Source organism: Pantherophis guttatus, chromosome 4 (assembly GCF_059756535.1).
Source record: "Pantherophis guttatus breed Tessera chromosome 4, ASM5975653v1, whole genome shotgun sequence".
Classification (NCBI taxonomy): Eukaryota; Metazoa; Chordata; class Lepidosauria; order Squamata; family Colubridae; genus Pantherophis; species Pantherophis guttatus.
In genome coordinates, this window is record NC_142066.1 from 24022315 (window position 1) to 24045854 (window position 23540).

At 43.3% G+C, this 23540-nt stretch overlaps 1 protein-coding gene and 1 long non-coding RNA gene across 2 annotated transcripts; both read left to right on the forward strand.

Moving 5' to 3' along the window:
* LOC148113904 (vomeronasal type-2 receptor 26-like) lies at window positions 1-19427 on the forward strand. Its single transcript, XM_087893527.1, has 7 exons — window positions 1-1153; window positions 4488-4656; window positions 5466-5757; window positions 6900-7754; window positions 12310-12537; window positions 17587-17713; window positions 18063-19427. The coding sequence occupies exons 1-7, from the start codon at window positions 1-3 to the stop codon at window positions 18983-18985; spliced, it is 3747 nt and encodes a 1248-aa protein (XP_087749653.1). The 3' UTR covers window positions 18986-19427.
* Window positions 19428-20653: 1226 nt separating this feature from the next.
* LOC148113905 (uncharacterized) lies at window positions 20654-23446 on the forward strand. The gene is made up of 3 exons (XR_015734316.1): window positions 20654-20680; window positions 23088-23214; window positions 23399-23446. It is a non-coding gene; the product is annotated as an uncharacterized LOC148113905 (long non-coding RNA).
* Window positions 23447-23540: the final 94 nt, after the last annotated feature.

Below are 23540 nucleotides of genomic sequence, written 5' to 3' on the forward strand. Positions count from 1 at the left end.
ATGGATCTCGTGACACCGAGGGATATTGAGCTGATGCCTTGGACTGAACCACAGGAAGTCCTGCAAGAGCATTACGTTCCAACCAGCACCCCGTTGGCCAACTGGTTTGATTTCCACCAGCGGAATCAACAAGACGGCGAATCGGTTAAGGACTTCGTATCTGCCCTCCGGACAATCGCAGCCAGCTGTGAGTTTGAGAATGTGGACATCCAACTGAGAGACCGGATCGTCTTCAGGATGAGGAAGGCTTCTGTCCAGAAGAAACTCCTCAGCCGTAAGAAGGTCTCACTGAGAGATGTGATTGAAGAAGCCACAGCTGCAGAATCGTCAGAGAGAGCAGCAGCCGCCATGAGGAGGTCTAAGGAGATCAACAAGATCGACAAAGATTCCCAACCTTCATCAGATGAGACCACCACAGAGTCAGAGTCAGAAGCTGAAATGGCCGTCCACAAGGTTCTCAGACCCCAACGGTGGGAAAACCCTCAAGATGGAGGACGAGAGGAACGCTGTGCCAGCTGCAACGGGGATCACGTGCATGCCAGATGTCGCTGGCGGGATGCGACATGCAGGCGCTGCAGGAGGAAGGACCACATCGCCGAGGCGTGCAGAGCAGCAGAACTGGTCATGGAGGCTCCCAGAACCCGCAACTGCGAGAACCAGAGGCCATCCAAACGGTCCCAATACCCCAGGCGCGAGGGAGAAGGCTACCCAAAGAGCAGAGGGGTCCATCAGACCACCATAGTGCATGCCACTGCTGAGGGATCTAACAAGTTCCACATGACCGTCCACGTGGAAGGGACACCATGTCCCATGGAGATCGACTCTGGATCGCCCTATTCTATTATAGACTGGGTTCAGCTCAAGAAACTCAAGCCGCAGATTGCCAAAAGCCACCTCAAGCCGCTGCAAGCGAAATTGGTGGATTTTGGAGGCCATCCAATCAGAATCCTGGGAAGGACCAAGCTCAGAGTCCATTACAAAGACTTCTCTGGGGACCTACCCATCGCAGTTGTCAAGGAGACCCAATCAACCCTTCTTGGAGTGGAGTGGTTCAAGCCTCTAGGGCTCACCATTGGCAGGATTAATCAGATTAGACAGAGCGAACTCGACAAGCTCCTAGGGGACTTCCAGGATGTCTTCAACAGGAGCCTAGGTAAATTTGTGGGGAAACCCATTTCATTTAATTTAGATCCAACAATTACTCCAATTCAGCTAAAGCCCCGCAGGGTTCCATTCGCCCTCCGGCCTAAAGTTGATGCCCAACTGGACAAATTAATTGCCCAGGGCATATTGCAGCCGACTGATCATGCTGCATGGGAGACCCCCATTGTGACCCCAATGAAGCATGAGGGATCTGTGCACATCTGCGCTGACAATAAATGCATCATTAATAGCAGAGCATATACCCAGTCCCAGTGGTGCAACATCTGTTGCATTCGCTAGGGAGTGGAACCATATTCGCAAAACTGGACCTGGCCCAGGCTTACCAGCAACTGCCAGTCAATGAAAAACTGTGGAGGCTCAGACTATTGTCACTCACTAGGGCGCATTCAAATGCAAATGCCTCCAATTTGGAGTCAGCGCTGCCCCAGGCATTTTCCAGTCTAACACATATGACCACCTAGCCATTCCCACCCCGCCAATCCAGGCCCCCAACAGTCTGAGGGACTGTGAATTGGCCCCCTGTTTAAAAAGTTGGAGGACCCCTGCTCTAGAAGGTAGGCTCAAAATAGAGAAGGATCTTGATACACTTGAACACTGGGTTCTGTCATGCAAAATGAAATTCATTGGTGAGGAAAGTAAGATTTTAGACTTAGGCAAGTAAAACAAAACCCACAGATATAGAATAGGCAACCTTTTTGCCATCATGGGCTAAAAGCGGGGGGAGCGCGGGGGGTCGTGCATGCGTGTGCCCACACCCATAATTCTCTGTACAATGCTGCTCTGAAAGTGCATGCAACACTCCCCTGGGGTTCTCCCGCTTTTGGCACGGTGGGCCCGCTAGGCCCATTTTTTGCTCTTCCCAGGCTCAAGAGCCTTTCTAGGAGCCTGGGGGGGCAAAAATGGTTTCCCCCCCAGAGGCCCTCCAGAGGCTGAATATGAACCATCTGCCAACTTCTGGTAGGACCAGAAGACCCATTTTTTACTCTCCCCAGGCTCCAGAGCCTTGGGAAAACCAAAATGGCCTTCCCCAAAACTCCCCGGAGACCCTCCAGAGGCCAGAAATGGCCCGTTTGCTGACTTCCAGTGGGAAGTCGGCAAATGGGCTTTTTCTGGCCTCCGGAGGGCCTCCGGGGGTTGGGGAAGGCTGTTTCCCCCCCCCAGCTCCTAGAAAGGCTCTGGATCCTGGGGAGAGCAAAAAAACAGGCCTTCCCCATCCTTTTCAGTCCCTCTGGAGGTAGGAAGCAGCCTGTGCCATAGTTCCGATGGGTCCAGAAGCTGGCTGGCATGCTCATGCGTGCCCACCAATATGAGTACGCGTGCCACCTGTGGCACACGTGCCATAGGTTCGCCATCATGGCAATAGATGGTATACTGGCTCAATAGTAGTAATTGTGAATGGGATCTGGGAGTCCTGGTTTACAAACATCGTTTGCCTCACCACATACAGATTTTTTAGAAGCCATTCAAATTACTCCTGCAGTTGTAGAAACATTTTCTGCCTTTCAGCTTTCTAGCACAAGATCCTGGCAGAGGAAGGCATCCCATAAGATCCTATAGGAATGTTCCAATATCTAAAGGGCTGCCACAAAGAAGAGGGGGTCAACCTATTCTCCAAGTCACCTGAAGGCAGGACAAGAAACGATGGATGGAAACTAATCAAGGAGAGAAGCAACTTAGAACTAAGGAGAAATTTCCTGGAGGTTAGAACTGGAAGACCTCTAAAGTCCCTTCCAACTCTGTTATTCTGTCATTTTCTTTTATTTCTGTGATTCTGGTACTTTATGAATAAAAAATACAAATAATATTCTTTCAAGATACCTTGAGGACAGAGAAAATCCTCCTTAAATATGTACATACATGCTACAAATGATCTAAGACAGTTCCACTAATGAACTTGAGTCACATGTGATCAGGTTACATACCTTGAACCATGATAAGATGGACCTGGAGGCACAGAACGTGCCCCTTCATTGCTCCAGAATGTCCAGAGGGAGATCAGAGGGACCCTGTTCTTGAAAACTCACACAGGTTCCTACAGACCCAAAGGTGCTTTTTACAAAAGGCAATTGGATTTTCTTCTTCTTTTTCTTCGAAAACATTTTGCTTCCCATCCAAGAAACTTTTTGGATGAAAAGTAAAATGTTTGAAAAGAAAAAAAATAAAAATAACTCCAGATGCTTTTTAAAAAAAAAAGAAAAGAAAGAAAAAAAACCACCTTTGGGACAACCATGATCTGGATGATGGAGAATCTCCATAAATATCCTCCTACACAGAGGTGGGCTTCACATACTGTAGCAACCGGTTCGCCCAGCACTGGAAATGTGAGCTCACATATGTGCCATCCATGCGATGTCAAACAACACAGCAATTTGCTCATACGTGCTGTCCGCACATGCATGCGACATCACAAAACATGGCAATTCACATGTACACTCCATCTGCACACGCATCCGGCGTCAAACAACACAGTAATTCGCAAATACGCACTGTCCGCACACATGTGACACGTCAATAAACAAAATAAGTCACTCGCATGTGCCATCTGCACATGCATGCAATGTCAAACAAAATGGCAATTCTCTCGTGCATGTCGTCCACACATGCACGTAACGTCAAAATCACAGCGATATAGGACAGGATTGCGGCCGGGCAGGTGGGTGGGGGCAGGCCCACCCGCAAGTGGCCACTACCGGTTCCCATGAACCAGTCTGAACCAGCTGAATCCCACCTCTGCTCCTGTAACTTCCTTCTTTTCTATGTGACAGTTTCAGCAAATCAAGGGGCAGAACTGGTAAGTATTTCTCTGAATTAGGAGGTTGTGAGATGAGAAGAGAAAACTTATCTGACTACTAATCTATTTCCTCCTCTTTTAACCAACATGCAAAACTCAGTTTCCAAGATCTCAAGATCATTTCTATCTTGCCTGATGAGGAGCTGCCAAGAGATGGGTTTGGACTGTACAATTTCTTCAATTGGAAGAAGAGCTGAATAGCTTGGCGAAAGGGATTCATCCACCTTGTAATTATCTAAATAAACTTGTTTTTAGGGGGAGGAATAGAACCTAGGGAGACTTAATAGTTTAAAATTAACAACAACTCCATGAGGCTCCATAGGTACAGTATGAATCACTCAGATGATAATAATTGTAATCTACAGTTTTAGTTGTGCATAAAACCAGTAGAGGTTCTTTCATTGTTCCAGGCAAAGTGTTGTGATGATGGAGATGTGGCTGCACTGCTGTGATTGGAGCCAAACTGCTTTGGCATTCAAAGAGACTCACATACTTTGCCATTGGCTTTTATTCTCTCTCCTTGCCCTCCAAGCTTCTTTTAGCAAGACCTTCAACTCCATGTGTCGAAACAAAGAACATTTGCAGCTTAATCTCCCTGCCTTCTCCAGTGATATCGTCATTGGAGAATTTGTGTCGACTTTATATCCCAAATGGTCTTTGCTCCACTTTATGGAACATCCAGCAGGATCTTTGGAAGGATGGCAAGTACTCCTTTGAAAGAAACTGTGATATGCCTTTCAAGGTTTTTTTTTTTTTTAGTTGATTGTATTCAGGACATTCTGATTATTTTTTTTCCATTTTAGATGAGAATTAAAACTGGTTTAGGCATATTTTTTATTTATATATCTGTCTTGGTTAATGATATTTCAGGTGCTGAAATATACAGTAGCTGTTAAATGTTGCCTTGTAGACATGGTTTTTCATGTTGCTGTTGTTATACATCAATTAACCTGTTCATGAGAAGATTTGATTTTAATGACACTGTTCCCCTATTTTTTTTATTTAACATTCAAAATGAAAGCGAAACCATATCAAAACTATTTAGCATGAATATTTTAATAAAGGTTTTAATACATATCTATGATTCTCATACTACATAATGACACTGTTGGAATTTGTCACTTTTTCCTGATTAGCAAACACTTCTACATACCAAGACTTTTATTTTATAAAGATTGTGGTAGCTTGAGTTTTCTACTTCTTATGCAGTAAGTCTCCTGAGTAGAAAGACGGAGCATATTTAAATATATGAATGTGATAAAATGTGAATTGTTGTTAACAGTTGGCAAAATCCATCAGTTTCTGCCCTTCTATTGCATTGCTGCCCTACATACACAAAACAATGCTTGTAATTGCATTACACTTCTCAAAATATGATCACAGTTCCCACATGATCCTCCAATGAGATTCAAGCACTGCACTTCAGCCCAGATACATCATTTTAGATGTATCTAAATCCAGTTATTGTCACATTCGAAGATTATAGAACTAAATGAAACTCTTCTTGCAGGCCATTGCCTAAAAACGTACAGCATGTCCTAGCCTTCAGTTTTGCCATTCAGGAGATCAACAGGAATGAGAATTTGTTACCCAACATCACCTTGGTCTCCAAGATATACGAGAATGGTTTTCAGGCAATGAAAGCCTCTGAGAACCTTTTCACTCTCCTCTTTGTGGAAGGCCTCTGTCAACTCAATTACAGGAAGGGAAAGGACCAAAACATCATGGCCGTCATTGGTGATCTCCCTTCCCAGAACACCATCCAGATGGCCAACATCTTAAATGCCTACAAGATTCCACAGGTAGGTATCTGGTTTCACATTATGCACAAGAAAAGAAAGGATAGCAATTAAAAGTGAAGACAACCCCTCAAAAACAGCTGCAATATTGGGAAACTCGTTTTAGAGTTTTTATTTACTTATTTTGTCAGAGAAATGCAATGCATCAATTACTATTACATATGTAGTAATTCTTAATAAGCACGAACATACTTAGTTTGTAGAAATTGTATAGCTATCACTGTTTCGGACTATTTCTTCTTCTTCTTTTTCTTCTTCCCTTCCTCCTCCTCCTCCTCCTCCTCCTCCTCCTCCTTCTTTTTGTCTTTCTCTTTATCACTTTGGGTTCTTGTTCTTGCTCTTCTGGTGGCCTCAAGCATTGTTAATTGATATTGTAGTAATGTATCTAATATTGTCTCTCCATCTTCTGGGTATTCTATGTTCACAAGAATTTTAAATATGCTTATCCTAATTATCTTACCCTCATAATATAAAATGGAAGATGAATACTGTCAGATCCTTAATGAAAAAGCCGCCTCTCTTACTACTCATTCCTATCTGCTCTCTAAAAGGCATATGGTGGCTCAATGGCTGCTGATCTTGTCGATCTAAGTTCAGTGGTTTGAATCCCTAGTGCTGCATAATGGACTGAGCTCCTGTTACTTGTCCCAGCTTCTGCCAATCTAGCAGTTCGAAAGCAGGTAAAAAATGTACGTAGAAAAATAGGGACCACCTTTGGTGGGAAGGTAACAGCGTTCCATGAATGTTTGGCATTTAGTCATGCCGGCCATATGACCACGGAGACGTCTTCAGACAGCACTGACTCTTTGGCTTTGAAATGGAAATGAGCACCACCCCCTAGAGTCGGGAACGACTAGCACATATGTGCGAGTAGAACCTTTATCTTTATCTGCTCTCTATTTCTACTTAGCACAATCAAAGATTGAGGTGACTTTGTCTAAAAAGGGATGAATGGAATTCTAATGGTGATCTGGTTGCAAAAGCTCTCAGGAAAGACTTGTTGATCTCCAGATTTAGTATTTATCTCACCCATCAAGATATTTTTATGGAAAAACAGGTCCAAAAGAAATACTTCCATTTTTTTTATGTGTCTACAGAAACAGTATTTCATCTAAAAGTACATCATTATTATTCCCACTCTGCAGCTCAGTTATGGCACTTTTGACCTGGCATTGAGTGATAAACAGCAGTTTCCTTCTTTCTTCTGGATGACTCCAAATGAAAACCTCCAGTATGCTGGGATTATTCAGCTCTTGACATATTTTGGATGGAATTGGATTGACCTGCTCATTCCAGAAGACACCACTGGAGAGACATTTCTCAGAATTCTGAGACCAAAATTCATCCAGAGTGATATTTGCATTTCTTTAATTCAACTTATTCCAAGATTGACAAATTATGACCCCAGTACCTTACGGAAGATTAATCTAGGTAAAATAGGACGTGTCCTGTGGTATAGTAAAACCAATGTAATACTAGTTTATGGGGACATGCAATCTATAGAAGTCTTACGAATAATTCTTGAATGCTATGAAATTAGTCAAAGGCTCCCAATTGAGAGGGTTTGGGTCATAAGTGCTCTCTGGGATCTCACTTCTGTCTTTGAACCTCAGAAATTTACAGCATTGTCTTTCAATGGAAGCCTGTCTTTTGCCCTACACACAAATAGGGTCCCAGGCTTTCAAGAGTTCCTTGAGAAGCTAAATCCATATCACTCTAAAGTGCATTTCCTACCTCAATTCTGGAGTGCAGCATTTATCTGTTCACTTCCAATGTACAATATATATGCAGCAGGCAAAGGAAGCTGCACTGGGAAAGAGGATCTGGGGAGTCTCCCTGGAACTGTCTTTGAAATGGAGATGTCTGGCCAGAGCTACAGTATTTACAATGCTGTCTATGCTGTAGCACATGGTCTCCATGCTATGTATTCATCCAGAGCCAGGCAGAAGACAAGAGGCAATGGAGAGAAGTGGAATTTGCTGAAAGTCCAACCTTGGCAGGTTAGTTATGGTTCCTTCTAATGTAGTGGGAATGTAGCCGTAATAACATATTGATTTCAATTTTTACAAAATTCAAAATTCATTAACGGTATATTTTACAACAGTCTGCATTCATCTGAAATTGTCTGAACGAAACATCTTTTCATTTGGATAATGTAGGAGATTACAAGGTTGAGCCCGAGGGTAGGGTCAAATGCATCATCAGTTTGGTGTCTCTACACCCCCATAAAAGACCTAATTCCAGCCCCCCTTTAAGTCCGTTGGCTCTTCTCTGGTGCCAATTCACCTTGACCATTGATAGTTCAGAATGTTGTAATAGGTAGCATGAAATAAACTTGTAGTACTTTTGAACTCTGTTCTGATTCCATGCAACAAGGAATAATATCATATTGTTTATTTAGCTGCTCCTCGAAAGTGTATGTATGTATGTATGTGTGTGTGTGTGTGTGTGTGTGTATGTGTAGAGATAGATAGATAGATAGATAGATAGATAGATAGATAGATTTAAAATATATGTTTAAAAATTATTGTTTAATAACAGCATAGTTGGAAGGGACCTTGGAGGTCTTCTAGTCCAACCCCCTGCTCAGGCAGGAAACCCTATACCAGTGATGATTAACCTTTTTGGTGCCGAGTGCCCAAAGCATGCGCGCGCGAATGCATTCACATGAGGGCTTCCCCTGTACCCAATTTTGGGCCTCGAAAGCCTCCTGAACCCCCATGCATGAACTCTGCCCCCCACACACACATGTACATGTACATCCCCCACATGCGCCCCACCCCTGCACATGCATGGCAGAGACCAAAAGACCAGGTGGCCGGCTGGAGGCACACATGCATACGCGGTGGAGCTGGGCTGGGGCGACCGCTGGCGTGCTGCAGAGAGGGCTTTGCATGCCATAAGTTCACCATCAAATCACACCTAGTCCTTCTTTTCATTAAACTAGACATACCTAATTCGAGCAACCTTTTTTTACACATCTTAGTCTCCAGTCCCCTAATCATCTTGGTTGCTCTGCACTCTTTCTAGAATTGCAACATCCTTTTTACAATGTGGTGACCAAAACTGGATGCAGTATTCGAAATGTGCTCTGCAGGATGAAGGCATCTTCCCATGTTTCAAACCAATATGGTCTGAGCTTTCTTTTGCCAATTAGACCCACAATATTTGGTGATGTCATTGAGCCATCTTCTTTTTGGTCTCTTTTGTAGACACCTTTTATCAACAGTGAAAAGTGATTAGAGTTGATAAAACACTTTTTTATCAACTGGGATCCATTCTATGACTGCCTTGGTCCACCTGCCAAGTCCTTGTCAAGTGGTATTAACACTTCAAATGATCTTGATTCTATCCTCTGTTAATTCAGCCTAGGATTGAGTTGGCTTTTTTGGCAGCTGCAGCACACTGCTGACTCATATTGTCCACCAGACTCCAAGATCCCTGTCATAGTTACTACTATTTTCTTACCAAAATATAGAACCTTACTTTTTTCACCATTGAATTTTCTTTTGTTAGATAGTGCCCGATAGGTCACATCTGACAACATCCTTCTGTATTTTAAGCCTATCTTCTGGAGTGTTGGCTACTTCTGCCAATTTTGTGTCATATGCCAATTTCATGGCTTATCTATCCCCTCATCCAAATCATTGATGAAGATGTTGAAGAGTACTGGGCCTAAAACAGAGCCTTGGGGTACCCCACTGCATATTTCCATCCATGTAGATGCAGTTCCATTGAGGACTACATGTTGAGTGCGGTTGGTCAGCCAATTATGAATCCATCTGGTGGTGACGCTGTCTAACCCACATTTTTCTACTTCAGCAAGTAGTAGGTTATGGTCTACCTTATCAAATGCCTTACTGAAGTCCAAGTAAATTATATCCACAGCATTTTTCTCGTTCACTAAAATTTATCTGGCATGATCTGTTTTTGACAAACTGATGTTGGCTCTTGGCTACAACTTTGCTTGCCTAAGGTGTTCACAGATTCATTATTTGATTTTCTTTTCCAGAATCTTCCCAGGTATTAATGTCAGGTTGATAAGTCTGTAGTTTCCTGGATCCATTTTTCCCCTTTTTTGAAGATGGGAACTACGTCACCTCTTTTCCAGTCCTCTGATAGTTCCCCAGAGCTCCAGGATTTTTGAAAGATATAGTTTGTTTGTTTATTTATTTATTTATTTATTTATTTATTTATTTATTTATTTATTTTGCCGAGTACATATTAGATAATATAAATAAGTATAAGCATGAATTGAATACATAAAATGAATACAATTAAAGGAAACATTAGGACAGGGACGGTAGGCTCTTATGATCACATTTGTCGGTTCCTTCAGAAGCTTGGAGTGTAATCCATCTGGTCCTGTTGATTTGAACTCGCGTAGGGTAGACAGGTGCTCTCTTACCTTTTTCTTATCTATTTCTTATCTATTTTAAGTTGTATTCCTGCATTTCCCATGCAGCTGCAAAAAATTAATTAAGCAGTTCTTCTTTCTTCCTGTTGTTCATTACTTTCTTGCCATTTTCTCCCATTAATGGACAATAATTTCCTTGACATTTTTCTTGTTTTTTACATGTTGAAAGAACCTTGTTGTTGTTGTTGTTGTTGTTGTTGTTGTTGTTGTTGTTGTTTACTTTTGTCGCAAGACTTAGTTCATTTTGAGCCTTAGCTTTCCTGACTTCATTTTTGCAGTCTCAAGATATTTGTTGATATTCTGCTTTGGTTAGGTGCCTCTCTTTCCAGTTTTTATATTTGTCCCTTTTGTCTTTAAAATTTATAATTTTTAGTTGTCTATAGGCTTGGTGGTAACCTCTGAAAGTAAGTATTTCTTGTTGCAATTTTGATTTTTTTTTCACAGATATTATATTAGGTATATGGAGATATTTTTTCCCAGAGGTCTTCTGCTTCCTTTCCAAGTTTCAATCCAGTAAATGACTACCTCTTATGCAGCATTTTGTGGTTGAATAGCAGAAGAAAAATTCACTAAAGTAGAGAGAAGGAAAAATTGTGCAAAATAATAATAATAATCAATGAAATTGGTGGCAGGGGTAAGATAATTAATTGTTCTAACTGTTCTAACTTCTAGAAATTGTGGATGCTCCAACACTGGAAGTTTTTAAGAAGAGATTGGACAACCATTTGTCTGAAATGGTATAGGGCCGTGATGACGAACCTATGGCATGCATGCCACAGGTGGCACACATAGCCATATCAGTGGGCAAGCCAGCTCAGCTCTGGCACGCATGCGCGTGCAGGCCAGCAAATTTTCCAGCCTTCTGGGCCCACCAGAAGTAGGGAAACAGGCTGTTTCCTGCCTCCGGAGGGCCTGGCCCGTTTTCCTTTCTTACCTGGCTCCAGATCCTCTCTATTTATCTGGGAAGGGTGAAAAACAGCCTTTCTCACTCCCTCGGGGGCCTCTCTAGGAGTCTCTGGAGACTGGGCACAGCAAAAAAGGTCACTTCCTGTCCCACCAGGAGTTGGGAAATGGGCCCTTTCAGGCCTCTGGAGGGCCTCCGAGGGAGTGGGAAAGGCTGTTTTCGCCCTCCCCAGATGCACAGAGACGATCTGGAGCCAGGTAAGAAAGAAAAATGGGCCTACCAGGCCATCGCGTGCCAGGAGCGGGGGGAGGGGGATTGCGCACGCATGCGCAGGGGGGTCGCATAGAATTATGGTGTGGATATGCACACATGCAAACCTCCCCCACCCACCCCCCCTCCTGGCATGCGATGGCAAAAAGGTTAGCCATCACTGGTATAGGGTTTCCCACTTGAGCAGGGGGTTGGACTAGAAGACTAAAAGACCTCCAAGATCTCTTCCAACTCTGTTATTCTATTATTCTGTTATATTTCTTAGCAAAAATTTTATCCATCATGAAGTGCAACATGTGCAATATATCTGACCAAAAAACTCTATTTTAATTAAAGTCAATTCCGTTTATTACAGTCATAGACCAGACACCAGAAACAATAAAAACACTCAGTAAATATGCAATTAAAAATTCTACTATAAAATAATAAATAACAGCTAAAATCGATGATAAAATCCAGCCTGTCGATTATATATGGTCTAAAACTGCAATTCATAAACTTGTAGCCCATAGTCAGTTTAATATTTAAAAAGAAAGAAAGAAGCAGTGCAACAGGTTTGCCATATTTGTTGTGTAAAATAGCTATGGTGGATTAGAAATGTGTTTCTGATGAATCCCCAATGCTGGTGTGCAGAATCTAGCCACCTGCGCAGAAGTAATGGACTTAAGCAGCCACTGGAGATAAGGAGTGTCGGAGTGGCCAGGATACCCAGTAAATGTTGGAAGAATATGTTTCTTTGAATCTCTCTGTAAAGGCACATCGAAAGAATAATACTTAAACATAAAATATAGTCCTGCAAAATAGAATTATGCCTTTGGAATATTAAAAAAAATACTATTAACGCTAAAGTTTGGCTGCTAGTTAAAAATGACTTGAGTGCCATTTGGTAAATCCCAGCATGGAATTGTACATTCTATTGCCTACTATTGGTATCAATACCTCACTTATCTCTCTTATCTTTCAGCTTCGTTTATTTCTGAAAAACCTCCATTTCAACAATAGTGCTGGGGAAGAAATAGTTTTCAATGAGAATGGAAACCTGGCAGCAGCATACGATATCATCAACTTGATTACTTTCCCCAATCGATCCTTTCAGAAGGTCCAAGTTGGAGATGTTGAACCTCAGAGTTCTCAAAAGGAAGGCCTCACCATAAATACAACTGCCATTGTATGGAATCCCAAATTTAAGCAGGTGAGTTAAACAAACCAACTAAAACATGAGGATATTTTCTCAATTTCTGGGATTTTAAATCAGTAACCTTAGAGTGGTTCCAAGGTCATTTTGTATCTTCTTAATGATGTTAGAACACTTTTGTATCCTGGAAAAATGAAGAAGTTCTCAATTCTACATTACACTTTCAGAATGTGGGGAAAGAGCTCACTGGGATTATTATTTATTTATTTATTTTTGTATAAAATAACAGATATAAGTATAAGATTATGAATATAGGAAATGGGTACAAATAAAAGGGGACAGTAGGACAGTGATGGTAGGAATGTAGGTGCACTTATGTATGTCCCTTACAGACCTCATAGGAATGGGGTGAGGTCAACAGTAGACAGTCTAAGGTTAAAGTTATGGGCGTTTGGGGATGAAACCACAGAGTCAGGTAGTGCATTCCAGGCATTGACCACTCTGTTGCTGAAGTCGTATTTTCTGCAATCCAGTTTGGAGCGGTTTACCTTTAGTGAAGTGGAAGATTCATCTTTTGAAAGGTAATACTGAAGGGAGGATTAACCTTTCTTCTTTGAAAAAAATATTAAAAATTACAGTTACAATAATACAAACAAGAAAAGGTAAGATTTTACATAGAGATACTGTAGATGATAGATAGATGAGATAGATAGATAGACAGATAGATAGATAGATAGATAGATAGATAGATGATAGATAGATGATAGATAGATAGATAGATAGATAGATAGATAGATAGATGATAGATAGATAGATAGATAGATAGATAGATAGATAGATGATAGATAGATAGATAGATAGATAGATAGATAGATAGATAGATAGATAGGACTCTCCCACTAATGAGTTTATCTGACTTTTTTTTTTTTTTGAATCAGTTGAGACACAAAGCATAAAAAAGGTCATCACACCTATTTTCCACTTCAGGCTAATATAAACATCCCATTTTTCTGGAGTTTTGCAGGAAATATTTCTCTTGCCAGTTCCCATAGCCAATTCAAAAATCTGGGGCAGCTTCTGGCCATATAGAGATTTAGACATTTTTTCCCCTCTTCTTTTTCTCAGAGAACTGAATAGCTTTTCTGCAGGTACTAATGCTTGTGTATTTTGAAATACAGGCAAGTTTGGATTATTGTGCTATCCCATTTTATTGTTCATCACAGAATACCACAGATGGACTGTGGACATATATCAAAGTTTGCCATCACCCCAACTCCTGTGTTCACCACACTTACATGACTGTCCTAATTGTCAGATGGTTTTTTGATAACTGAGTATGTGCAGAACAAGGGAGGCCACCGAAGCTGGGCAATCTGCTTGTTTTACTTCACTCATCCTGTACATTGAAAATCAGGATACCACTCTTGAGTGGCAACGTAACACAGGGATAATGGAAAAGGATAGCAAATACTAGACCAGAATATTTTTGCTGTCATCTCAGCAGTTTCAACACTATTTCCCATACATTACAAATTTATTTTGGATTTTCTTCTTACTATTCAAATTTAATTTAATTTAATTTAATTTAATTTCGAATTTATATACCGCCCTTCTCCCTGAGGACTCAGGGCGATGTACAGCCAAGATAAAAAACATAGAATACAAATATTAAAACATTTAAAAATATATATAAAATTTGGCCCAAAAAATTAAAAATCACAGACTAATTAAAAGGATTTAAAAGTTTTAAAATTTCTTCTTAAGCCAACCCGGCTTGCTGGAAAAGATAGGTTTTCAGGGAACGACGGAAGGCATTGAGGTCCTGGATTCTTCTTATCTCCGGGGGCAACTGATTCCAGAGGGTGGGAGCCCCCACAGAGAAAGCCCTCCCCCTGGGGGCCACCAGCCTGCATTGTTTGGCTGATGGCACCCTGAGGAGGCCCTCTCTGTGGGAGCGCACGGGTCGATGGGAGGTCATCGGTAGCAGTAGGCGGTCTCGGAGATAGCTAGGCCCTATGCCATGGAGCGCTTTAAAGGTGATAACCAACACCTTGAAGCGCACCCGGAAGACCACCGGGAGCCAGTGCAGCTCGCGCAGGAGTGGTGTTACATGGGAGCGCCATGTTGCTCCCATCACTACCCGCGCTGCTGCATTCTGGACCAGCTGGAGCCTCCGGGTGCTCTTCAAGGGGAGCCCCATGTAGAGAGCGTTACAGTAGTCAAGGCGAGAGGTGACGAGGGCATGAGTGACTGTGCACAGGGAATCCCAATCAAGAAAGGGCCGCAACTGGCGAATCAGGCGAACCTGATAAAAGGTCCCCCTGGTAACAGCCGTCAGATGTTCCTCCAAAGACAGCTGCCTATCCAGGAGGACTCCCAGATTGCGAGCCCTTTCAGTGGGGGCCAAAGACTCGCCCCCAATAGTCAGTGATGGAGTCAACTGACTATATCGGGATGCCGGGAGCCACAGCCACTCAGTCTTGGAAGGGTTGAGCCTGAGCCTGTTCCTCCCCATCCAGATCCGCACAGCCTCCAGGCACTGGGACATCACTTCAAGGGCATCGTTGGGGTGGCCTGGGGTGGAGATGTACAGCTGGATGTCATCCGCGTACTGGTGGTATCTCACCCCAAAGCCACGGATGATCTCGCCCAGCGGCTTCACATAAATGTTGAACAGAAGGGGCGAGAGGACCGATCCCTGCGGCACTCCACAAATGAGAGGCCTCGAGGTCGACCTCTGCCCCCCTGCCAACACAAACTGCGACCGGTCGGAGAGAAAGGAGGAGAACCACCGTAACACGGTGCCTCCCACCCCCAACTCTTCCAGCCGGTGCAGCATGATACCATGGTCGATGGTATCAAAAGCCGCTGAGAGATCTAATAGGACCAGAACAGAGGAATAACCCCTGTCCCGAGCCCTCCAGAGATCATCAACCAGCGCGACCAATGCCGTTTCCGTGCTGTGCCCAGACCTGAAACCTGACTGGAACGGATCCAGATAGGATGTTTCCTCCAGGAATTGTGGAAACTGTTGCGCAACCACACTCTCAACAACCTTCGCAATGAAGCGAAGGTTGGAGACAGGACGATAGTTAGCCAATATTGCTGGGTCCAGGGACGGCTTCTTGAGGAGAGGCCTCACCACCGCCTCTTTCAGGGCAGCGGGGAAGTGACCCTCACTCAAGGAAGCATTAATAACGCCCTGGAGCCAGCCTCGTGTAACCTCCCGGGAAGCCAGTACCAACCAGGAGGGACACGGGTCCAGTAAACATGTGGCCGCACTAAGTCTCCCCAAAATCCTGTCCACATCATCGGGAGTCACAGCATCAAACTCCTCCCAGATAACATTCTCAAGACTGTTCCTCGTCACCCTGCCCTGATCTACCCAGTCAGAGTCCAAATCCCCCCAGATCTGAGCGATTTTGTCATACAGGTATTGTCCGAAATCCTCCGCCCTGCCTTCTAAGGGATCCTCCCGCACTCCCAGATGGAGCAGGGCGCGGGTCACCCTAAACAGGGCGGCCGGACGATTCCCTGATGACGCAATAGAGGCGGAAAAGTAGTTAGACTTTGCCGTCTTTATCGCCACTAGGTAGGTCTTAATATGCGACCTTACCAGTGTTCGATCAGATTCAGCGAGACTGGCCCTCCAACCGCTCTCCAGGCGTCTTTTCCGGCGCTTCATTTCCCTCAGCTCCTCAGTAAACCAAGGAGCCACCCGGGATCGGCATCGGGTCAGAGGCCGCAAAGGCACAACTCGGTCCAAGGCCCCACCAGCCGCCCGATCCCAGGCGGCTACCAGGTCCTCGGCCGAGTCATGTGCTAGATCCTCAGGAAATGGCCCAAGCTCCGTCTGGAACCTATCAGGATCCATCAGGCGCCTGGGGCGGATCCATCTAATTGGATCCGCCTCCCTGCGGCGAGGGGTCGCGGTTCGAAGATCTAGGCGAAGGAGTGAGTGGTCAGTCCATGACAAGGGTTCCATGTCTATATCCCCTATAACAAGACCACTCAACCACTGGCCAGAGACAAAAATCAGATCCAGAGTGTGACCTCCCCTGTGAGTAGGGCCATGAACTAACTGGGTCAGGTCCATGGCCGTCATGGAAGCCATGAACTCCCGAGCCACCTCAGACGTTTCACCGACAGATGGCAAGTTGAAATCACCCATGACTAAAAGCCTGGGTGTATCTACTGCCACCGTGGCTATCACGTCGAGTAGCTCAGGAAGGGCTGTTGCCACGCGGCAGGGAGCCAGGTACGTAAGCAACAAGCCCATCTGAACCCCACGGCCCCACCTCACAAGGAGGGACTCACATCCGGCTATCTGAGGCACAGTGGTCTCCCTCGGATCCAGATCCTCGTTAATAATAACCGCCACCCCCCCGCCCCTCCCCTGGGCCCTCGGCTGACAACAAATTTAACAGCTCATTAAGATTATGAGAAACATCCTGTTTTATCAACCCCTTTAGGACATCTCAAGTTCCTTTACACACTCTGTAGGGTTCATGAACTGATTTGTATTCAAATTTTCAATAGCAATTCAAAGATTTTTCAGATTTTAACTGCTCCTCTGACTGATTCTAGCAATCAGTCCTAGGAATTCCAAATTTTGCATTATTAGAAATTACAAGAAGCTGGTTTTCTTTAGGTAAATGTAAAGGTTCCCCACGCACAGATGTGCTAGTTGTTCCCAACTCTAGGGCACAGTACTCATCTCTGTTTCAAAGCCAAAGAGCCAGCACTGTCCAAAGATGTCTCTGTGGTCATGTGGCCAGCATGACTAAAAGCCAAAGGCGCACGGAATGCTGTTACCTTCCCACCAAAAGTGGTCTCTATTTTTCTACTTGCACTTTTTACCTTCTTTCAAACTGCTAGATTGGCAGAAGCTGGGACAAGTAACAGGAGCTCACCCCATTACGCAGCACTAGGGATTCGAACTGCTGAACTTCTGATCTTTCCATCAACAAGCTCAGAGTCTTAGCCACTAAGCCACTGCGTCCCATGTTTTCTTTAGCTTTTATTTAAAGAGAATGACTGCTGACTGATTGATTCAAAGCTTGATTATAATCCATTTTAATTCCTTACTCTGGCCATTCCCATTAGACTCCACCTGCTGCCACCTGTGTGGAAAGCTGCCATCCTGGGTACCAGAAATTGATTAAGGAGGGAAAACAGGTTTGCTGCTATGACTGTGTCAAGTGTTCAGAGGGAAGCATTTCCACCATGATTGGTAAGAAAACAATATGGATATTTCTTTAAAAATACATTATGCTATAACCAAGTTTGGGTTCTTGAATTTAGTTTTAAAGAAAAGCATAGATTGATTGGGATCTCTCACTAGCCTTGGTCTCTTTCTTCTTTTTTTAAGTAAAAACTTTTCCTTATTTAACTGTGTAATCTCTTGTTCAGGAAATGTAGTCTATTGAATAAAAAAATAAACTTTAAAAGGATTTTCTTAAAGCAAACATTTTAATAGCTTTATTCTCTCCAAAAACAGGCATAATCAGGAGGCATAATTGCTAAAAACTTAATTTGATTCAGTGTGTAGAATTTTTAGATATTTTATTTATGGTTTTTAGATTCCAACCAATGTGAGAGGTGTCCGGAAAAACAATATCCAAATGAGAAACACCATCAATGTATTCCCAAAATTATCATCTACTTATCCTACAAAGAAGCCCTGGGAGAAGTCCTGACTGGCTTTGCTGTTTCTTTTGCTGTCATCACAGTTGTGGTGATGGGGACATTCATCTTCCACCAGAACACTCCCATCGTCAAAGCCAACAATTGGGATATCACCTGCACCCTGCTCGTCTCGCTCCTGCTGTGTTTTCTTTGCTCCTTCCTCTTCCTCGGGTGTCCAGGGACAGTCACATGTCTCCTCCGACAAGCAGTTTTTGGAGTGGTCTTCTCCATTGCGGTGTCTTGTGTGTTAGCCAAAACCATCACGGTGGTTCTGGCCTTCATGGCCACAAAGCCAGGGAACCGAATGAGGTTGTGGGTGGGGAAAAGGCTGTCCATCTCAGTCATTGTTTTTTGCTCCCTTATTCAAACAAGCATCTGTGCTGTGTGGTTGACCATTTCTCCTCCTTTCCCAGACTTGGACATGCATTCCCAGGTGGATGAGCTCTTAGTGCAATGCAACGAAGGCTCGGAGATCATGTTTTATGTTGTGCTGGGCTACATGTGGCTTCTGGCCCTCATCAGCTTCACGGTAGCCTTTTTTGCCCGGAAGTTGCCCGACACTTTCAATGAAGCCAAGCTCATCACCTTCAGCATGCTGGTCTTTTGCAGTGTTTGGGTGTCCTTTGTGCCCACTTACTTGAGCACCAAGGGGAAATCCATGGTGGCTGTGGAAGTCTTCTCTATCTTGGCCTCAAGTGGTGGCTTATTAGGCTGCATTTTCCTGCCCAAGTGCTACATCATCATACTGAGACCAGAGCTGAATACCAGAGAGCAGCTAGTTAGGAAAAAGACTGATGTGATATCAAGGGCAGCATGAATGATATCTGAATTTATATGATTTGGATGAAAATGTTCTGCATTCTGAATTTTATTCAGAAATAATTGTCTTCTTAATTTTTTTTAATTGCAATAGAATTTAGATTTGTTAAGTGGGTGAATTGCAATAGAATTTAGACTTGTTAAGTGGGTGAGAGTGACCAAGGTTCAGGCTCTCCAGACGGTCTTCACCAATGTAATTTTGTACGCTCCGCCTACCTGTGTGACTACGTGACCTACGTTGGCCACGGATTGACAGACTGAGAACTAGGAGGAGAGGGGTTTTGTGTCCTTATACGGGCATCCGCCGGTGGTTGGCTAATCCACCGGCAGGAAGTTTAAATGAATGTCATTGGCCGGCTAGCTTGCCAGAGCTGTATATAAGGAGGGCTCGGCAGCACAGCCAGCAGTTCCGTATGAGCTGAATAAAGTGCTGAACGGACCTCTGCTGAGTCGCGACTTCTTTTCCCTGCGCCAATCTAACACACATGACCACCTAGCCATTCCCACCCAGCCAATCCAGGCCCCCAACAGTCTGAGGGACTGTGAATTGGCCCCCTGTTTAAGAAGCTGGAGGACCCCTGCTCTAGAAGGTAGGCTCAAAATAGAGAAGGATCTTGATACACTTGAACACTGGGTTCTACCATGCAAAATGAAATTCATTGGTGAGGAAAGTAAGATTTTAGACTTAGGCAAGTAAAACAAAACCCACAGATATAGAATAGGCGATGGTGAACCTTTTTGCCATCATAGGCCAAAAGCGGAGGGAGTGCGGGGGGTCGTGCATGCGTGTGCCCACACCCATAATTCTCTGTACAATGCTGCTCTGCAAGTGCATGAGACACTCCCCTGGTTTTGGCACTCCCCCTCCTGCTTTTGGCACGGTTGTCCCGCTAGGCCCATTTTTTGCTCTTCCCAGGCTCAAGAGCCTTTCTAGGAGCTGGGGGGGCAAAAAATGATTCCCCCCCCCAGAGGCCCTCCAGAGGCTGAAAATGACCCATCTGCTGACTTCTGGTGGGACCAGAAGACCCATTTTTTACTCTCCCCAGGCTCCAGAGCCTTTCTAGGAGCCTTGGGAAAACCAAAATGGCCTTCCCCAAAACTCCCCGGAGGCCCTCCGGAGGCCAGAAATGGCCCGTTTGCCGACTTCCATTGGGAAGTCGGCAAATGGGCTATTTCTGGCCTCCGGAGGGCCTCCGGGGGTTGGGAAAGGCCGTTTTGCTCCCCCACCCCCAAGCTCCTAGAAAGGCTCTGGAGCCTGGGGAGAGCAAAAAAACAGGCCTTCCCCACCCTTTTCAGTCCCTCTGGAGGTAGGAAACAGCCTGTTTCCATAGTGCCGGTGGGTCCAGAAGCTGGCTGGCATGCACATGCGTGCCCACCAATATGACTATGCATGCCACCTGTGGCACACGTGCCATAGGTTCGCCATCATGGGAATAGATGGTATTCTGGCTCAATAGTAGTAATTGTGAATGGGATCTGGGAGTCCTGGTTTACAAATATCATTTGCCTCACCACATACAGGATTTTTAGAAGCCATTCAAATTACTCCTGTAGTTGTTGAACCATTTTCTGCCTTTCAGCTTTCTAGCACGAGATCCTGGCAAAGGAAGGCATCCCATAAGTTCCTATAGGAATGTTCCAATATCTAAAGGGCTGCCACAAAGAAGAGGTGATCAACCTATGCACCATGGAGGTATAATATATCCTAATGTATTAGAAAGGGGTAAAATGGTCAGATACAATGAACTATTAGATGGGGGAGGGAATCTTAAAACAAGGGAAGAATTGATGGAACAAGGCATTTCTATAGACTGGTGGCCATATAACCAAATTAAATCCAGATATAAAAAAGATAAGGAGGAATTTGGCATTGAGACGAGCATAAATGGATTTGACAAGATATGGATGGGTACGGATGACAAAATTCTAGCTAAATTATATAATTACTTATTGGAGTACGATATGGCAGAGGAAGTTGTTAAAGAACCGATGTTAGCATGGGCCAAAAATATCGGACAGAATATAAATCTGAACGAATGGGATTCAATATGGAATAGTAATCTTAAAATGACAAAGGCGACGGCTTACAAGGAAAACCAGTACAAGCTGTTTTATAGATGGCATATGGCCCCAGCTAGGATAGCGAAGATCTACCCCAATTCGAGCCCTAAATGTTGGAAATGTGACCATCAGCAGGGTACTTTCTATCACTGCTGGTGGACTTGTAATCAGGCACAAAAATTCTAGAGGATGATATGGATGTGGATTAGAGAAATAATAAAAGAAAATTTTGATTTTGAACCAAAAGCCTTTCTCCTGGGAATTTTGAAAATTGAATATGCAAAAAAGAAAAGGTACTTAATTACACATATTCTGACAGCCGCTAGAATTTCCTTTGCCCAGTGTTGGAAAGAAAAACAAATACCATCTCAAGAACATGTCATTGGGAAAATACTGGAATGCGCCGAAATGAACAAATTGACTTCAGAAATTAATGACAGAGAAAATTCAGAATTTTATAGCGTGTGGGACATGTGGTACGAATGGATGGGGAAAAGAAATAAAGAAGGAAATAGAGTATAGAGATCAAGTATTAATTAATCAACAAAATCAATGGAATAGAACAGAACAGTATTACATTTAGTCTTAGAGATTTGAGCACTATTATCTTTAAATGTTCTGAAATGAAATTTAGCTTTAAGAAACAATATCAAAAAAAAAAGACAAGTAATAATGCATGTAGATATATATATGTATATATTTGCACCAATGAACCGAAAATGTATTGAATGTACCACTTTATGTTATAATAAAAATCAAATTAAAAAATAAAATAAAAATAAAATAAAACTGAGAGGATGGGATCAAGCCAAAAAAAAAAAAAAGGAATGTTCCAATATCTAAAGATATTGCCACAAAGAAGAGGGGATCAACCTATTCTCCAAGTCACCTGAAGGCAGGACAAGAAACAATGGATGGAAACTAATCAAGGAGAGAAGCAACTTAGAACTAAGGAGAAATTTCCTGGAGGTTAGAACTAGGAGACCTCTAAAGTCCCTTCTAACTCTGTTATTCAGTCATTTTCTTTTATTTCTGTGATTCTGGTACTTTATGAATAAAAAATATAAATAATATTCTTTCAAGATACCTTGAGGACAGAGAAAATCCTCCTGAAATATGTACATACATGCTACAAATGGTCTAAGACAGTTCCACTAATGTACTTGAGTCACATGTGATCAGGTTACATACCTTGAACCATGATAAGATGGACCTGGAGACACAGAACGTGCCCCTTCATTGCTCCGGAATGTCCAGAGGGAGATCAGAGGGACCCTGTTCTTGAAAACTCACACAGGTTCCTACAGACCCAAAGATGCTTTTTACAAAAGGCAATTGGATTTTCTTGGGTTTTTTCCTTTGAAAACATTTTGCTTTCCATCCAAGAAACTTTTTGGATGAAAAGTAAAATGTTTGAAAAGAAAAAAAATAAAAATAACTCCAGATGCTTTTTTAAAAAAAGAAAAGAAATAAAAAAACCCACCTTTGGGACAATCATGATTTGGATGATTGAGAATCTCCATAAATATCCTCCTACACAGAGGTGGGCTTCACATACTGTAGCAAGCGGTTCGCCCAGCATCGGAAATGTGAGCTTACATATGCACCATCCATGCGATGTCAACCAATGCGGCAATTTATTTGGCATGTGATGTCACAAAACACAGCAATTTGCTCATATGTGCTGCCTGCACATACATGCGACATCACAAAACATGGCAATTCACATGCACACGCCATCCGCACATGCATGCGATGCCAAAAACACAGCAATATAGGACAGGATTGCGACTGGGCAGTGGGCGGGGGCAGGCCAACCCGCAAGTGGCCACTACCGGTTCGCATGAACCAGTTTGAACCGGCTGAATCCCACCTCTCCTCCTACAGACTTTCTTTTTTTTTCAATGAGACAGTTTCAGCAAAGCAAGAGGCAGAACTGGTAAGTATTTTTCTGAATTAGGAGGTTGTGAGATGAGAAGGGAAAATTTATCTGACTACTAATCTGTTTCCTCCTCTTTTAACCAACATGCAAAACTCAGTTTCCAAGATCTCAAGATCATTTCTATCTTGCCTGATGAGGAGCTACCAAGAGATGAGTTTGGACTGTACAATTTCTTCAATTGGAAGAAGAGCTGAATAGCTTGGCGAAAGGGATTCATCCACCTTGTAATTATCTAAATAAACTTGTTTTTAGGGGGAGGAATAGAACCTAGGGAGACTTAATAGTTTAAAATTAACAACAACTCCATGAGGCGCAGTAGGTTGCAGTATGAATCACTCAGATGATAATAATTGTAATCTACAACTTTAGTTATGCTTAAAACCAATAGAGGTTCTTTCATTGTTCCAGGCAAAGTGTTGTGATGATGGAGATGTGGCTGCACTGCTGTGATTGGAGCCAAACTGCTTCAGCATTCAAAGAGACTCACATACTTTGCCATTGGCTTTTATTCTCTCTCCTTGCCCTCCAAGCTTCTTTTAGCAAGACCTTC